The 17,776-nt window shown below is 36.5% G+C and overlaps 1 protein-coding gene across 8 annotated transcripts in view; it reads right to left on the bottom strand.

The window, feature by feature from the left end:
* The window catches only part of EXOC1 (exocyst complex component 1), a 60,075-nt gene that overhangs the window by 2,153 nt on the left and 40,146 nt on the right, over nt 1-17,776 (bottom strand). For all 8 annotated transcript variants that reach the window (XM_032334376.1, XM_032334374.1, XM_032334378.1 and 5 more), the window contains 7 exons: nt 16,981-17,144; nt 16,321-16,428; nt 15,004-15,080; nt 14,245-14,473; nt 7,024-7,207; nt 4,341-4,540; nt 621-815 (listed from right to left, as the gene is read on the bottom strand). In XM_032334376.1, the coding sequence (XP_032190267.1) occupies nt 621-815; nt 4,341-4,540; nt 7,024-7,207; nt 14,245-14,473; nt 15,004-15,080; nt 16,321-16,428; nt 16,981-17,144 (1,157 nt within the window). The remainder of the gene's footprint in view (nt 1-620; nt 816-4,340; nt 4,541-7,023; nt 7,208-14,244; nt 14,474-15,003; nt 15,081-16,320; nt 16,429-16,980; nt 17,145-17,776) is intronic.

The following is a 17,776-nucleotide window of genomic DNA, read 5'->3' as shown; positions in this document are numbered from 1 at the left end:
TGTGGGGTCATGTTACTCCACTTTTCTAAGCTTTGATTTTCTCATCTATAAATGGCAAAAGTAGTAGTGTCCACTATATGAGAGAGGTATTATTTCTACTTTTCAAATAAGAAAATTGTGGTTCAGAGATGTTAAGTGACTTGCCCAAAGTCATGCAGCATAATCTGTAGCCACATTATGAACCTGTTTCTAACTCTGGCTCCCATGCTCAGAATCACTCCACTGTACTATATACTCTATTCCATTTAGTTATTCCCCTCAAATCTCAAAAAACAAACAGAAAGCCTAAAAAAACCCCTGCCCCAACCCCAAACAAAAGAAAAACTCATGCCTCAAAACTATAAAGTAGAAATATAAAGTAAACAGGAATAGCTAAACATATTATACATATTATTCCTTTCTTCCTCATAGCTATATAAGCACATTATACATATTATTCCTTTCTTCCTCAAAACTCATTGATCTGGTCTGTACTTTATAGCACTTCAGGGAAATTTCCTCCTGCACTAGAATTAGAAAATCTGTAGCCTTTCCAGAGGACTTGTTTGGAGAAAAGCAATATATGTTAAGATGTGCAATCTAGATTGCACATCTAGAATGGTTAACAGAAGGAAGCATACCTGAAGTAAGTTTTCCTCTTCACATAAATGTTTATCAACCTTCTTGTAGAGGTTATCTAGACCTTTTTTCACTTCCTTTCCAGGATACTCTTTAATGACTTTACGAAGTTCTTGTTTGTTAAATGCAAGTTGATAGCTTACTTCCTCCTCTCTTATACCTTGTGCTACTCGAGCTTCAACGCCTTCAAAGAAATGCTTCAAGGAAATGAAAAAAGAAGATGTGGAATACATATGCAATGGAATATTATGCAGCCATCAAAAACCGAAATCTTGCCATTTGCATGCAACAAAGTGGATGAAGCGAGAGTATTACGCTAAGCGAAATAAGTTGGAGAGACAAACACCATATGACTTCACTCATGTGGAATTTAAGGAAAAAAACCAAATGAACAGAGGGGGTAAAAAGAGAAGCAGACTTCTTCTTTTCCCTACAATTTTATTTATTTATTTGACAGAGAGCAAGCGAGTGAGTGATTGAGAAAGCATGTACATGCAAGCAGGGGCAGTGGCAGCAGAGGGACAGCGAGAAACAGGCTCCCCACCAAGCAGGGAACTCGATGTACGGCTTGATCCCAGGGTGCCGGGATAGTGACCTGAGCTGAAGGCAGATTTTTTTTTTCCCCCAAAGGCACATGCTTAACCCACTGAGCCATCCAGGTGTCCCACCGTAAGAGACTCTTAACTATGAAAGTACACTGAGGGTTGCTGGATGGGAGGTGGGTGAGGGGATGGGTAAGGGGTGAGGGGTATTAAGGGAGGGCACTTGCTGTGATGAACACTGCGTGTTGTATGTAAGTAATGCATCATTATACCTGAAACTAATACTATACTGTATGTTAACTGGAATTAAAATAAAAACGTGAAACTACCCCCCAAAAAAAGGCAAAATAAATAAAAACAAAAATGTGAAATAAAAGAAATAATGGCTAAGCACTGCTTTTATTGTCACTTAAATTAAAAAGTCCTACTTAGAAAACAGTTTATTTTATTAACTGTATAAAACTCAGAAAATACATAAAAGTATGAAGGATAAAGTAACAATTATTTCACTACTCAGAGATAACCAGTGTTAACATTTTAGATTTCCTTCTAATCTTTTTGTTTTTTTTTAAGATTTTTTAAAAGATTCTATATTTTTATTTTAATATTTTATCATTTAAAAGATTTTATTTATTTGACAAAATAAATAAAGAGAGGCAGATACTTAGCGACTGAGCCACGCAGGTGCCCCAAGATTCTATTTTTGATTCTATTTTATAGAATCAGTGTGGGGCTTGAACTCATAACCCTGAGATCAAGACTTATATGCTCTACCAACTTAGACAGCCAGGCGCCCCTATTTCTAATGAGTACACAGGGGAGATAATAATATTGTATGTTATATTTTCCATGTAATACTTATTTTTTAAATTTAATTTTAATTTAAAATTTTATTTTATTTTTTTAATTCTTAAAAATATTTTATAACATTTATTTTTTTTGAAGTATAAATTGTAATGGCTACATAATATTCCATCTAACGACTGAACTACAACTTATACATTCATTCCTCCAGTACTGGATATTTAACATTTTTCACTTTTTTTTAAAAGTTGGCAGAATCGGGCGCCTGGGTGGCTCAGTGGGTTAAGCCGCTGCCTTCGGCTCAGGTCATGATCTCAGGGTCCTGGGATCGAGTCCCGCATCGGGCTCTCTGCTCAGCGGGGAGCCTGCTTCCTCCTCTCTCTCTCTGCCTGCCTCTCTGCCTACTTGTGATCTCTCTCTGTCAAATAAATAAATAAAATCTTTAAAAAAAAAAAAAGTTGGCAGAATCTACTCAGATTAAAAGAAATTTATTTTAAACACAATTGTCATAAGTATCTTTCATATGCAACTATTTACCCACAGTACTGATTACTTTTCGGCACAAATTTCTATGACTATAATTCCTCAGTTGAGAAGTGTAATTTTAAATATTCTGAAGATTGTTAATGTACATAAATTGCTTCCCAGGCAAGTTCAAACAATTTATATTTCTGTCAATAGTACAGAAGAGACTGCTATTACCATATTATCACAATTTAAAGAAATCATTGCATTCTGATGAGTGAAAAAGAGTTGTTTCTTTATTTCACAATTCTTTGGCTATAAATGAAGTTAACTTGATTTCATATGTTTCCTAGTATATTTAGAACCCTTGCCCATTTATACGTTGGGATTTTAGTGTTTGTCTTACTGATTTAAAAAAGGTATATTATAGTTTATATTACTGACTACTGGACTGTTACAAATATTCATCTCAGGTTGTCTCTGAAATATATTTGTTTCTTATTTTATTTTTAAAAATTTTTTATTATTTGTTTTTAATGCAATTTTATTGATTGGCAAGTCTGTATTTGATCACTATACAATATACTCTTAATACTGAAAAGGCAAACCCCCTTCTCATTACTTTTCTCTAAAATTTTCTTGGCAATTACTCTTTGCTTATTCTTCATTAAATTATTATTATTATGTTTTTGCTAATAATTGTTTTGACAAATCTATTCCTGGTGCTTTTAGAGTTTTGTTTCTATATAAACTTTTAATTGGTTATTATGACATACAGGAAATAAGTTGTTTTTTATATTTTTATTTTGAATCCTGTTATTTATTATAGTTCAGTAATTTCAACATATATACCTGTAATTATAATCTCGACTCTCTTTTTCTTTAAAGAGAGAGAATGTGTGTGCATGTGGGCAGGGTTGGAGGGAGAGAGGGAGAGGGAGCGAGAATCTTAAGTAGGTTCTTACTCTCAGTACGGAACCCGATGCAAGCACTTGAGCTCATGACCCTGAGATCATGACCTGAATTGAAATCAAGAATCAGATGAGCCACCAGGTGCCTTGTTAACTCTCTTTCAATATATTTTATTTATGTTTTAGGTCTTATTGCATTGGCTAGAGCTTCTACAGCAATTTAAATATTAAAGGATCTAGCAATGTTTCTGCTTTAAATTTGATTTCACAGGGAATGTCTCTGATGTTGCAGTTAAGTATCACACAGGATTTAGGTCTGAGACAGACCTTTAACCCTAGAGGGAGGGGCAGAGGGAGAGAATCATCAAGCAGTTAGTGTGGAGTCTGATGTGGTGCTTGACCTCACAACTCCTGAGATCATGACCTGAGCCAAAACCAAGTCAGAGGCTCAGCGAACTGAGCTACCCATTTGCCCCCAAACCATCCTTTCTTAATTTTAGTCAACTATGTTCTGGGGAATAACTCAGTTCAGGAAAGGAAGGGAAAGAAAGAAGAAAAGAAGACAAATTTTTCGGTTTTTCCTTTCATCTTGATAAAGTTTTTGAAACCTTCATCTGAACTAAGGTTAAAGACCCACCATTTGTGAGGTATGAAATAGGAGTCTGGAATAATGGAAAAGCCTGACCTGGGGTTCATTCCCCAGCTTTGCTACTTGCCAGTTGTTGTAACTTCAAGCAAGTGTATTTACTTTCAGTTTCTTCATTTGTAAAATGGGTTGATACCACCTTACCCCACATCACTGTTTACAACAATTAAAAGAAATAACACAGACCATCTAGCAGTATCTTAGTACACTGGAACCTTTGATAACTGGGTCCTTCCTTATCCTTCCCATCAATGCATGAGCAAATTTAGGATGAATGTCTTGTGTTTTTCGTATGTAAACATATGTACAGAGGTTCAAAATCAGGAAAATAATAATGAATGAAAATATACTTACATTTAGTTTTTCAAGAGGTTGTCCTAAAGAGTAAATGACATAAGACTGAAGGTGATCTGTGTATTTTTGTTTGGCTTCTTTTTTTTCAGCTTCTAGACATGAGATTTTCAAACGAGAAAGTGTTGCAAAAATATGGTGAAAATTTTCCATCATAACTACATCTCTGGGGGTCTTCTGGCTTTCATTTGCTACTTTCTCCACTAAAATAAAAGAAGAAAAAATATAATAACATCCTGACATGAGGATTACCATATTTAGCTATAAAATACTTACATGATTTTTTTTTCATTTTTAAGTTTAAGAAGTAAGCACATTTCTGGACTTAAGATAGTCTAAAGGGTCTCCATATCCACCTAGCCCTAATACAAAAATCACACTGAAATAGTTATAAACAGGGGCGCCTGGGTGGCTCAGTGGGTTAAGCCTCTGCCTTTGGCTCAGGTCATGGTCTTGGGGTCCTGGAATCGAGCCCTGCAATGGGTTCTGTGCTGCTCAGCAGGGAACCTGCGTCCCCCTCTCTCTCTGCCTGCCTCTCTGCCTACTTGTGATCTCTCTCTGTCAAATAAATAAATAAAATCTTTAAATAAAATAAAATAATTATAAACATGTAAATGGAAATGTAGTATATAATAAAGGTAGCTTTTCAAATCAGTGGGGAAATGATGAATTATTCAGAATGTGGTAGGACAACCAGCTGGCCCTTTCAAATACACTAATAAACCTGGATTCCTATTTCCCATTTTCAGCCAAACAAATTCTAAATTTCCCAAGTACTTGAAAATGTAAAAAGCAAATAAACAAATATAATTAAAAGTACTAAGGAAAATAAATCTAATTAAAAAAATAACGTTGGGGCTCCTGAGTGGCTCAGTTACTTAAGTGTTTGCCTTCAGCTCAGGTCATGATCCTAGAGTCCTGGGATGGAGCCCCGCATTGGGCTCCCTGTCAGCAGGGAGACTGCTTCTCCCTCTGCCTCCAACTCCCCCTGCCTGTGCTCTCTCTGTGCCAAATAAATAAAATCTTACAAAAAATAATTTTGTGATTGCATGATTTTTTTTATAGATAATCCAAAACTTAGAAATCATAAAAGGAGAGATGGATAAATCTGAGAGGAAATTTCCAAAGCTCTTGCATGACAAAAGAAAAGATACTATGAACAAAATCAATTTTACTCTATTAAGTTGACAAAGAATAAAAAGACTGAAAATACTTACTAATATTCAGCATTAATGAGAACATTAAACTCCTGGAACATTAAACTCACCTTTCTGTGAGACAATCTGGCAAAGGCCTTGAGATATACGCAAACCTTTTGACCTGGTTATTCCATTTCCAGTAATTTACCCCAAGGAAATTATTGGGCAAGAATACAAAAATATATGCAAAAAATTGGAAACAAACTGAATGCCTATTAATGAAGATTTGATAAATAATGATATAAGATTTGATAAATAATGATAATAATACAAGATTTGATAATGATAAATAATGATACAATATTACACATTCATTAAAAATGATTACAGTCATAATAAAAACTGACAAGGAGAGGTATTAGAATAACAGAGTAGCAGGTTCCAAAACAGAGTGTAAGGTATGATAAAAACTTATATTCAAGAATACACATACACATATATACAGTAGGCACAAAAATAAGGAGAAATATTAAAAAGTTTAGAAGAATAAAAATTAAATGTTCTCTGCCTGATGAAATTACAAATTATTTTCCTTTTTTTCTTGATTTTTTAAATCTTTTTTTTCATTTTGGGGGGTGTACAATGAGCATATATTACTTTACAGTCAGACAAAGCAAAGCTACTTTGAATTTAATTTTTTTTTTTTAGAGTAGGCTCCATACCCAGCATGAAGCCCAACCTGGGATTTGAACTCATGACCCTGAGATGAAGATCTGAGCTGAGCTGAGATCAAGAGTTGGATGCTTGACCAACCGAGCCACCCAGGTGCCCCAAAGCTATTTTTAAATTTAAAAGAAATATCCCTCAAAATGAATGAATGAATGAACGAATGAATGATCAACCATATGAACATTCAATCATATAATTTATCCATCTTTCCCCTAGGCCTGCTTCCACTGAAAATGTTGTATGTGATTGGAAAGATGATTCCACTTCTTGTCAATGGTTTCAGCTTTCAAAGTTCCTGAATATATGCAGTCAGATCATTTATTACAAACTAAATGGCCCATTATACTGTTTCTGTAACCTAATTGTAGGATCTGCCACAGGAAGACCGTAGTTTAGCATTAATCTACCTTATGTGACAGATTAAAAAACCAAGGCCTAAAGAAGTAAATTGATTTGTTTAATATTACACAAACATCACTGCCTATCATCTCCCAAAGAGTCTCGCTAAAATGCAAATGTAAAATCTCATTTTAAAATTTTTTAAAAGGGTTGGTTTTTTTTGTGATTAAAAAAGGAATTCCAATTTTGCATAGTGATAATCCCATATGAACCCTAAAATAGAAGCGGTTCCTGATGAATATGAATGGGTTTAATGTACTGCTTCTTATTTTTTCAGATTCAAGAAATAGCTACTTTCAAAAAACTTAAATAAGACTATAGAATATGGAAATAATGAACATATCTATCTCCCAACTTGAGTGACCATAAATAGTGAACCGACCAACCAAAAAATTCTTCAGTACATCACAAAGACTTACCATTAACAAATACTCCTCTGATAAGTTTAGTGTATGCTTTATCTAGATCTCCACGACGCTCAGCATTTTTAAAGATCGATTCTGCAAGTCCAGCAAATTCTTCAAATTCAGCAACAAATGGAAGAATTCCTACTTTACTCTTCTTTGAAATTTTTACTTCTTCCATTTGCCTTATTTGGTTACTCTATAGTTATGCAGAAAGCAAGAGAGAGAAATAGACAAGGAACTTAGAAACATATAATTGTAAGTAAACGTATATATCACAGAGAAAGGGCATAATTTATACCTAGAACATTTTGGATGTTTACTAATTACAGATTAATACAACAGGGGTAACCAAGAAACACTATTTTTATAGATTAAAAAGAACATACAAATATCTTTTTATTGTTGTTGTTAAAGAGAGAGAGAGAAAGTGGGGTGGGGTAGAGGGAGAGAGAGAGAGAGAGAGTAGCAGGCTCCTCGGCCAGCCCAGAGCAAGACCTGGGGCTCAATCTCACAACCCTGAGGTTACGACCTGAGACAAAATCAAGAGTTGGAAGCTTTAACCAACTGAGCCAGGCAGGTGCTCCAAATGTACATATATTTTAAGAAAAGGAAGTCAACAAAAAAAGCCAAATTATTTAAAACAAGAAACAATTAAACTTTGTGAAGCTCAAGTTTTTGTTAAAGTGAAAACAAGCAATAAACGATTCTATCATTCGTGAAAAGTAAATAAAAGGCGATTGCTCATTTTGGGGTAGAGCAGATACCAGAGCCCACACTGGATTTCTCTCGGTTATTTCTAGTTGGTGGTCATGTGGCCAAGTTTGAGAATCATAGTCATTTCTAATTCTCATCAGCCTAAAATCTGTGTTTGGACAGACCAGTTCTTTGATTTCTGGATATGAGAACAGAGGGAGAACAGGCATTTCCACAATGGATTTATACTATATAAGTATGTTTTGTAACTATCAGTTACTTATCCTACTTATTCTCTATTTATTTCAGCAAAGTGCCTGTGTATGATGGCAACAAAGTACAAAAGGGATGTCTCACACAGACAAAACCTAGACATTTGGTTTCAAAAAATCCATGGATTCAGTTACAGTTCTACGTCCTTCTCAGAGGATCTAGATAAGAATTACTCTGTTAAATACTGTTAAGACACTTTATTTTTTTTCAAGATTTTATTTATTCATTTGACAGAGATCAAAAGTAGGCAGAGAGACAGGCAGAGAGAGAGGGGGAAGCAGGCTCCCCACCGAGCAGAGAGCCTGATGTGGGGCTTGATCCCAGGACCCTGGGATCACAACCTCAGCCGAAGGCAGAGGCTTTAACCCGCTGAGCCACCCAGGTGCTCCAGGACATTTTTACTTCTACCTAAATCTCATAAATGATTTTTGTGGTGTAACTTGAAAATCATATGACATGTGGGTTAGAAAAGTAATTCTTTGCGGGCACCTGGGTGGCTCAGTGGGTTAAAGCCTCTGCCTTCAGCTCAGGTCATGATCCCAGAGTCCTGGGATCAAGCCCTACATCAGGCTCTCTGCTCTGCAGGGAGCCTGCTCCGCAACCCCCCCCCCCCCCCGCCTCTCTGCCTACTTGTGATCTCTGTCAAATAAGTAAATAAAAATCTTAAAAAAAAAAAAAAGGTAATTCTTTGTAGGCTACAGGCATTAGTATTAGAAAGTCCTGGGGAGTACTGTCAACCACTCAACACTATCTTTCCTACTATGGCACACCCATTTTATTGTACTTCACAGATACTGATTATTTATTTATTAACACAAATTGAAGGTCTGTGGCAACCCTGTATTGGCAAGTCTGTCAGTACCATTTTTCCAACAGCATTTGCTCATTTCATGCCTCCATGTCACACTGTGGTAACTGGCAACATTTCAAACTTTCTCATTATTGCTATACTTGTTATGGTGCTTTGTGATCAGTGATCTTTTGTTTGGGGTGCCACAAACTGTGCCCATTTAAGCTGGCAACCTTAATCAATAAATGTGTGTATTCTGACTGCTCCATCAACCAACCATTCTCCCTTCTCTTTCCCTCTCCTTAGGTCCAGACACAGTTTTATTCTGAGACACAATATCGACATGAGGCCAATTAAGTGTTCAAGTCAAAGGAAGGGTCTCATGTTTCTCGCTTTAGATCAATAGCTAAAAATGAAGTTTAGGGAGGAAGGCATGTCACAAGCTGACAGGCTGAAAGCTAGGCCTCTTGCACCAAAGTCAAGTTGTAAATGCACAGGCAAGTTCTTGAAGGAAATTAAAAGTGCTACTCCAGTGAACACAAAAATTGTAAGAAAGCAGAAACAAATTTCTTGCTGATATGGAGAAAGTTTTAGCGGTCACGATAGAAGATCAAACCGGCCACAACATTCCCTTAAACCAAAGCCTAATCCAGAGCAAGGCCCTGACTCATTCTGGGAAGGCTGAGAGAGGTGAAGATGTTGCAGAAGGAAAGCTGGCGGCTAGCAGATGTTGGTTCACAAGGTCTGCGGAAAGAAGCCATGTCCAGAACACAAAGTGCAGGGTGAGGCAGCACATGCTGATGGAGAAGCTGCAGCAAGTTCCCCAGAAGACCCAGCTAAGGGAATTCATAAAGGTGGCCACACTAAACAACAGATTTTCATGGAGACAAAACAGCTTTCCATTGGCAGAAGATGCCACCTGGGTCTTTCATAGCCAGAGATTATCAATGCCTGCTTCAAAGCTGCAGGGGACAGACTCACTTGTTATGGGCTAATGCATCTGGTGACTTTAAGTTGAAGCCAATGTTCACTTATCATTCCAAAAAATCCTAGGGCCCTTAAGAATTATGCTAAATTTACTCTGTTTGTGCTCTATAAATAGAACAAAACCTGGATGACAGCTCATCTTTTTATAACATGATTTACTGACTATTTTAAGCTCACTGTTGAGAGCTAGTACTCAGAAAAAAATACTCCTTTCAAAATATGACAGCTTATTGACAATGCACCTGGTCACCCAAGAGCTCTGACGGATATGGACAATGAGATTAATGCTGTTACGTGTTTGCTAACACAATATCCATTCTGTAGCCCATGGATTCAGGAGTCATTTCAACTTCCAGGTTTCATTATTTAAGAAAAGTATTTTATAAGGCTAAGCTGCTATAAATAGTGATTCCTCTGGTGTATCTGGGAAAAATAAAGTGAAAACCTTCTGGAAAGGATTAACCATTCTAGATGCCGCTAAGAACATATGCGCTTCATGGGAAGAGGGCCAAAGTATAATGTAAACAGGATTCTAACCCTTATGGAGGACTTTGAGGGGTTCACGACTTCAGGGGAGGAAGTAACTGAGCAGATGTGGTAGAAATGGGGAAAGAACTAGAATTACGAGTGATGTCTGAGATATGACTGAATTGCTACAATCTCACGATAAAACTTCAATAGATGAGGAGTTGCTTCTTAGGGGTGAGTCAAGAAGGTGGTTTCTTGAAATAGAACTTATTCCTGGTGAAGATGCTGTGAAGAATGTTGAAATGGCAACAGATTTAGAATATTACATAAACTTAGTTGACAAAGCAACATGGTTTGAGAGGACGGTCTCCAATTTTGAAAGAAGGTCTGCTGTGGGTAATATGTTACTGAACAGCTTTGCATGCTATAGAGAAACAGAAAAGAAGAGTCGATTCATGGGACAAAACTTCCCTGTTGTCTTATTTTAAGAAACTGCCACAGCCACCCTAACCTTCAGCAACCACCACTCTCATCAGTCAGCGGCCAAAAACACGGAGTCAAAAACTTTCATCAGCAAAAACCTTAGAACTCGCCGAAAGCTAAGATGATGGTTAGCATTTCTTAGCAATAAGGTATTTTTAAATTAAGTTATGGACACTGTTTTTTAGGCAAAATGCTACTGAACCCTAACAGATTATGATAGTATGATAAATATGCAGTATGATAAACATAACTTTTATGTACTTTTATGTACATATAAACAAAACTTTTATATGTACTGGGAAACCACAAAATTCATCTGAATTCACTTTATTTCAATAACTTGCTTCATTATGATTCTCGCTTTACTGCGGGAGCTTGGGCCCACTGAGCCTCAAGATTCTCTGAGGTATCCCTGTGTTCCATTTCATTGGTATCGATAACTGTGAAAAGTAAAAAATGGATGCAGCAGAGAGGGTAGTGTAATACTGCAGGTGCTGGAACCAGATGGTCTGGGTATGCACACTAATTCCAGCACTTTTTACTGTTGACCTGGGCAAAGTAACATAACCCCTCAGAGAGTCTACTTGATGTAGGAGGAAGGACAGTGTCAAGTTTAGGTGACATAAAGTGTGCAAGGTGGTCAGACCAGTGCGTGGTACCCAGGAAGCACTAATTTATGAACGCTGGTCTACAGTAGTTATTAAGCTGCATGAAGATTTTTGTTCAGTGTGGCATTTAAAGGCACAGGATAGAATTATAGCCTGAATATACTTAAACATCAACAGGAAATATTCTAAATGACAGTTGTCAGTTCTGGCATTGTAACTGGTAGAATAGAAATAATACATTTGTTTAAGAAAAGAGCCATCAGGGAGTACATGGGTACCTCAGTCAGTTAAGCAACAGATTTCCTGGTTTCAGCTCAGGTCATGATCTCAGGGTTGAGAGATCGCCTTGCGCTGGCCTCTGCACTGGCCGTGGAGCCTGCTTAAGATTCTCTCTCTCTCCCTCTGCCCCTTCCCCCCACCTTGCACACACGTGCACGCTTTATCTCTCAAAACAAAGCCATCGGTGAACTAAATCTTACACAAATAAAATTTCTCTCAAGCTCAACTCATATATTATTTGCAGCTGACTGCTCAACACAGAGGTTATTCAGAGATTAAGACTAGAACTTGGGTGCGAGGCACAGATCACTGAATTACTTAACCATGCTCTCTGCCCACGGCAATGTAACCAAATCATAACATTCTCAAAGGTTTAAGAGGGCAAGTCCACATCACTATAGTGTGAAGAATCCTGAAAAGCAAATTGAGTGCAGATAAGAATATATGGGACTGCAGAGCTTACCTTAGTAGTACTTAGCATGTCACTTACTTTCTAACTTTAGTTTTAGCTTGGGCTGGGCTGGCTTTCTTAATCCTGTTCTTTGAAGAACAGCAGGTGCTCTGAGCTTAGCCACCAGATGAAAGAGCCAAACCGATGCTATCTGTTCCACTTTCTGCAGTCATCTGACATTCATGCTTTTGGCTTAATATAAACAGGCTCATTTATTACCTTTTCAAGGTACGCCTTAGGGTCTAATCTTGTCCCAAATACCAAAATACAACACTTACTGAGTACATACTACCCATCAGACACTGTGAGAAGACATGAGTTAAAATAAGAGAGAGACGTCCCTTTAGAAAAGACAGATCCTTTAGAAATACTTGTAAATTTATGAGAAATACATGTAATTTTATAAGAAAATAATGAGTTCATACCCTTGTCTAAGTTCACTTACTTTGTTTTTCCACTATTCGGTCTTGAGAATAACATGAACATTGTTTAATAAACTATTAGGAATTATTACCACTGGCGGCAACAGCAGCACCACCGTTATGAGCGAGGAGTTAGTAAGGTGTCACTTCTGTGTAAGGCAGTGTGGTAATAAGCACGTCATCTGAAGCCACATCTCTATTTACCTGACACTCCATCCTATGCTTTTAACAATTAGCTTCGGTTGGACTGACAGGTGTTACACAGAGCTATATTTTACTAATAAAAGCAACAAAGCCTTCAGAGTCTGGAAATGTAGAGTCCTCATGATTTAGTGCTTCTGCTGTGTCACACGGGACTCATTATCTCAGCCGTTGGCAGCTCTTCCTTTGCCCTTTGCCCCCAGCTAGCAGTCAAACCCTCTAGGTTTAGCATCACTGCTGGAGAAGGTGGGAGAGGCAAGAGGTCTAAAGTGGTCAAATTCTATAATATTTCAAATGTCAAGTGAAGTCATGTGGTAAGAAAAGAGGATTAACAAGCCTATTGAGGTGACATTTAAGTTTCTATAATGAACACAGATTGCCTTTATATTTTAAAAAGTCAATAAATATTGTTTTTCAAAAGTACAAAAGTGATGTGGATTTTAACTGCCCTTAATATTTTTATCTCCTATTGTTTTATGGATATTCAAGAGCTGGATATGACTCAGAGGTTACACAGTAGAAATATTCAAATGATAGACACCCACTTTTACATACTAACTACATTAATAAAATTCAGCTTTTATTTTAGAACCTGGCCCAGACCAATTCATACCTACAAGCTTACCAAAATCTAGACAAAATAAAATTATTAATGATTTTTCTTTCCAATAGAACATAACGATTGCTGGAAGTTATTGTAAGAACAATGTATTCTCTATTTTTTTTAAGGCACTTAAAAAATTTTTTAAAAAATTTTTTATTAACATATAATGTATTATTAGCCCCAGGGGTACAAGTTAAGGCATTTTTTTAAAGGTTTATTTATTTATCTTGGTGGGGGAGGGCAAATGGGGAGGGAGAGGGACAAACAGGCTTGCACTGAGCACAGAGCCCAATGTGGAGCTCCATCTCAGGTCCCTGGGATCATTACTTGAGCAAAAACCAAGAGCTGGACACTTAACTGACTTTGTCACTCAGGTGCCCCAAAGAACAATGTATTCTTAAAATAAAACAATATGATTATTAATTAAAGCTATCAAGCTAATAAACCTAATTAAATAATTTAAAGAATCAATTAAAATGATCCGATTACTAATTTTCTTGTCAGAGCATATTTTAAGAAGGATAACAACACAGTTGTTTCATGTGACCTATGGTCACCAATCAGTGAAAGGCGGTTTCAGTTACTTAGTGGCTCTCTCAAGCAGCTGCTGCCTCTATGCCACTTACTCCAGAATTTGCCAAGACTCACACACAGTGGAGAAGGGCAGCTAGCTGGCATAGTAGCATCCCACCAACTCTGTGCCTATATCTGCAGCCAACACCTGCTTCAGGGCTTTGAGGAATGTGAACAGTAGACACTCAATGGAGAACTGAAAATCCCTCTCTCTTTTTAAAAAATTATTGTGTTGTGTTAGTCACCATACAGTGTATCATTAGTGTATGAAGTACTGTTCCATGATTCATTGTTTGCATATAACACCCAGTTCTCTCTTGATTTAAATATATTTACCTGGTTTTTTTGCAATGATTAGAGCTTTAAGTTATTTAAAAAAAGAAAAAAAAAAAACAACTTACAATGCATTTGTCAAAGTTCCTTTTGACAGTCACCAAAACATTTCCCAACGTAGTACTCAGAAAAGAAGCAGGGTCCACATTCTGTGCGGTCCACACGTGATGGCTCATTTTGACAAGCATGTAGAGGGAGTTAAAGCTATCAATTTTGTCTCCTAATGCAATCAGGTTGTTCAGTTCTGGCTCAATGCAGCGAAATATTTTAATCATCATCTGACGGATCATATCTTTCCTGTTCAGGAAACAAACCAAATATGGGAATTGATTATAGAGGTTTCATATCTTGATCTTTAACTCTAATCCACTGCAGATACACAAAATGACTAAAATTTCACATTTCAACGAAAAACGTCCAGATAGGATGAACTAATTATTCTACAGCAGTTTCCAACATAAAAATATTTTTTGAAGTTAAGTTTTATTACACAAAATATAACTTCATGTCATTTGTAAAGCTGGATCCTGAAATGTGCTTTGTAATTTCTGAGAAATACCCTACAATTCAAATGCTACTTCTTACCAGCAAACACTAAACGGATTGCACTTTTTTGTGATTACGAGCCAAAAAGAGCTGAAGAGTCAGACAACAGGACCAATTTTCACTGAATAAGACGTTTGAGAAGACACTGGGCACACGTGTCAGTGCTCTGAGGGCTGTCACATCACCAGAATCATCTGGCTCCTCACCAACCAGCACCCCTTGAGGTTCAATTTTAAGTGTCCCCCTCCCCAGATAAACAACAGATATTAACAAACACATACTCAGATGAGACAGGCGGTGGCACACCAGCATTATGTTGCCGGGATAATGTTCCTCCATCTAGGTCCTCTGCTTCAGTCTGCAAAAATTATTCGGGTACTTTACATAATAAAAGACCAACAATTTGACTAGTTTATATAGCAAAAGCCTGCTCAGTCCTAAAATTCCTAGGAGAGAATACATTATGAAAAATAATGATTTTTAAAGGTAGTACTATTGATAAAACTATATAACTTAGTATGTTGTTTAAGAATGGTTAGGAAATGTTTTGTTCTTAGATTTTATCTGAGAATTACTGTGGGCTGAGAAGATGTGCCTGTGTGTATGCATATGAGGGGAAAGCAGGGACAGAGAAGGTACTGGATGGAGGCTCAGAGGGGAAGGGAAGCTCAAAAAAACAGAAACAACTTTTAAGAAAGAATTTTAAAAATTAAAGAATTTCATCAATCGTTTAAATAAAACTTTAGCATTTAAAAAATGTTATTAAAAATTCTTAGAGTGGCTAACAAGCAAATTTACTATCAACATCATCTATAAGAACAAATTCATTTTACGACTGCTTTTTATATATTGGTTCTGTATATTAAGATGACCTTTTTTTCAAGTAAGCTTTATGCTCAACATGGGGCTCAAACTCACAGCCCGGAGATCAAGAGACATATGCTCTATCAACTGAGCCAGCGAGCCACCCAAGATGACCTTAATTTAAAAATCACTTTATTTGTATTGTGCTTTTAAGTTTTTCAAAATATTGCAACAGCATCTCATATTATTTTCTTACATTTATGCCACCTGAGAGACATGCTGAACAGTTATTATTCATTGTATAGATAAGGAAAACTGGGGATTAAATAATTGGTTTAAGGTCTCATACCTAGTTAGTAACAAAGGCACAGGAAAGCTTCAGATTTGGGGCCTGTTTCTTTCTTTCTTTCTTCTTTTTTTTGTTGGACCTTGGTATATGCACTCATATATCTTTCTCCTTTGAAAATTGTATTTTTTCTTGGTGACTACTAAAATGCTAAAATTTCCTTTTGAAGAATATTTTTTACAAAGTAAATTCAGCCAACTCCCTCTTACTAATTTAGAGGCTATTTAGGTCTAAGACAATTTGGAGTATTGTCTTAGACCTAAATGTCTGGAGTAGCCAACTATCACTGTTTTCATTATCTTGTGATATGACAAAAATTACTGAAAAAATCCTTGCATTGTAAATTTTTTCTTTTTCTGTTCTGATGTTGAAATTGTGACAATAAATTAATTAGGCTAATTATACTACTGATTATAAATATTAGCCAACAAATAAATGTGAGCCATACCATAGTTCCAGGCATACTTTGATGTTGCTGTAGTTTGAAAAATTTACTTATGAAGTCCTGTTCTGCCAGACACAAGGGCTCTAGTTCACTTAGTACCTGTTCAAAGATCTGAAGAAAACAAAAATGAACTGCACCAAACGCATAAAAACATCTTCTACATTTACTTTTCAGGAGAGATCATAGATGCTTTACGTATAATCTCAATAGAATTCCAAAAGAAACTATTTCAAGATTGATAGGACAATGCAGTAGTATTAAGGCTTAACAGGGCCAGACACACCTAAAAAAAAAACCTCAAAATAATTATTCACTTGGAATCTGGAAAGAGGAACACAGAGACAAACTTTTTAAGCTTAATGCATTGCAGAGAACAGTTTAGCTTCATAAAAGCTGTTATTTCCACTTTACTTTGTAGTTGGCTCAAGGAACTTAAAGATATAAGCTCTTAATGATTTATAATAAATTTTAATAATGAATTGATAATACACATTTCAGTTGCCATTTGAATAGTATTTTTTTTTTTCAGATTCAGAATTTGAAACATATGGTTAATTCAGACAGCCAACATAGCCCAAATCCTGGAACACACTTAAAGCAATAATAGACTGCTATTAGAAAACAAGTGTTCATGTTTAAGACATACTTGTTATATTATTTTACCTTATCAAATTTGGTCCTGTCGGCAACATCAAGATCAGAGGCAGACATGTTTCCCATATCCAACAAAGAAGATGACTGAGATCTGCGATTCCCTGAACTCTGAACGCTGAGTTTATTTAGACTAGAAGTAGATCCAGTTAATTTCCCAGAACTTCCATGAAGACCTAAGAAATAATAAAACTTTGAAAGTTGTGACCTTCATGAATAAAAGACCCATAGTGTGAATGAGGGCTCTTGCCTACTGTCTTCGTATTCAGCGCTCATATCAGTTATCACACAAATCGACCATGGGCTGTGCGGAAGCGTGTCCTGCTCTCTCATTAACATCTGTGTCCTATTCCTGAGCATACTGCAAGGAGTAGCGAAAACTAGACAGATTTACAGAATAGGACCAAAAGCGGTCTTAAGGATCGCATGATCTATACCCTACCCAGTACCACCAAAGTTGCCTAGTATTTGTAGGCTAAAGTAGATGAAGATTTCCTTCCTGAGTTACTCAAAAGATATAAATATGGATGAAGGCCAATGACTCCTTGGTGTACTAGCTATGAGGTCTTTTTTATTTTTATTTTTTAATGACATTTTTTCTTTCTGAAGAAAACGGCCATATCCTAATATTACACGCCTCCACATTAAATGAAAATATTGGGTTGAACCATACAAAACTGCCAATACGCCATCATTCTTGTCCTACAAAAAACAGATTACATATGATGCAACTTAACACATTCCTGAATCCAGAAACTGTTTTTTACAGTAAGTGAACTGATTATCTACAGCTCTTTAAAAACTAAAC

The sequence above is a fragment of the Mustela erminea genome, chromosome 2 (genome assembly GCF_009829155.1).
Source record: "Mustela erminea isolate mMusErm1 chromosome 2, mMusErm1.Pri, whole genome shotgun sequence".
Lineage (NCBI taxonomy): Eukaryota > Metazoa > Chordata > Mammalia > Carnivora > Mustelidae > Mustela > Mustela erminea.
This window is presented reverse-complemented; position numbering and strand designations above follow the sequence as displayed.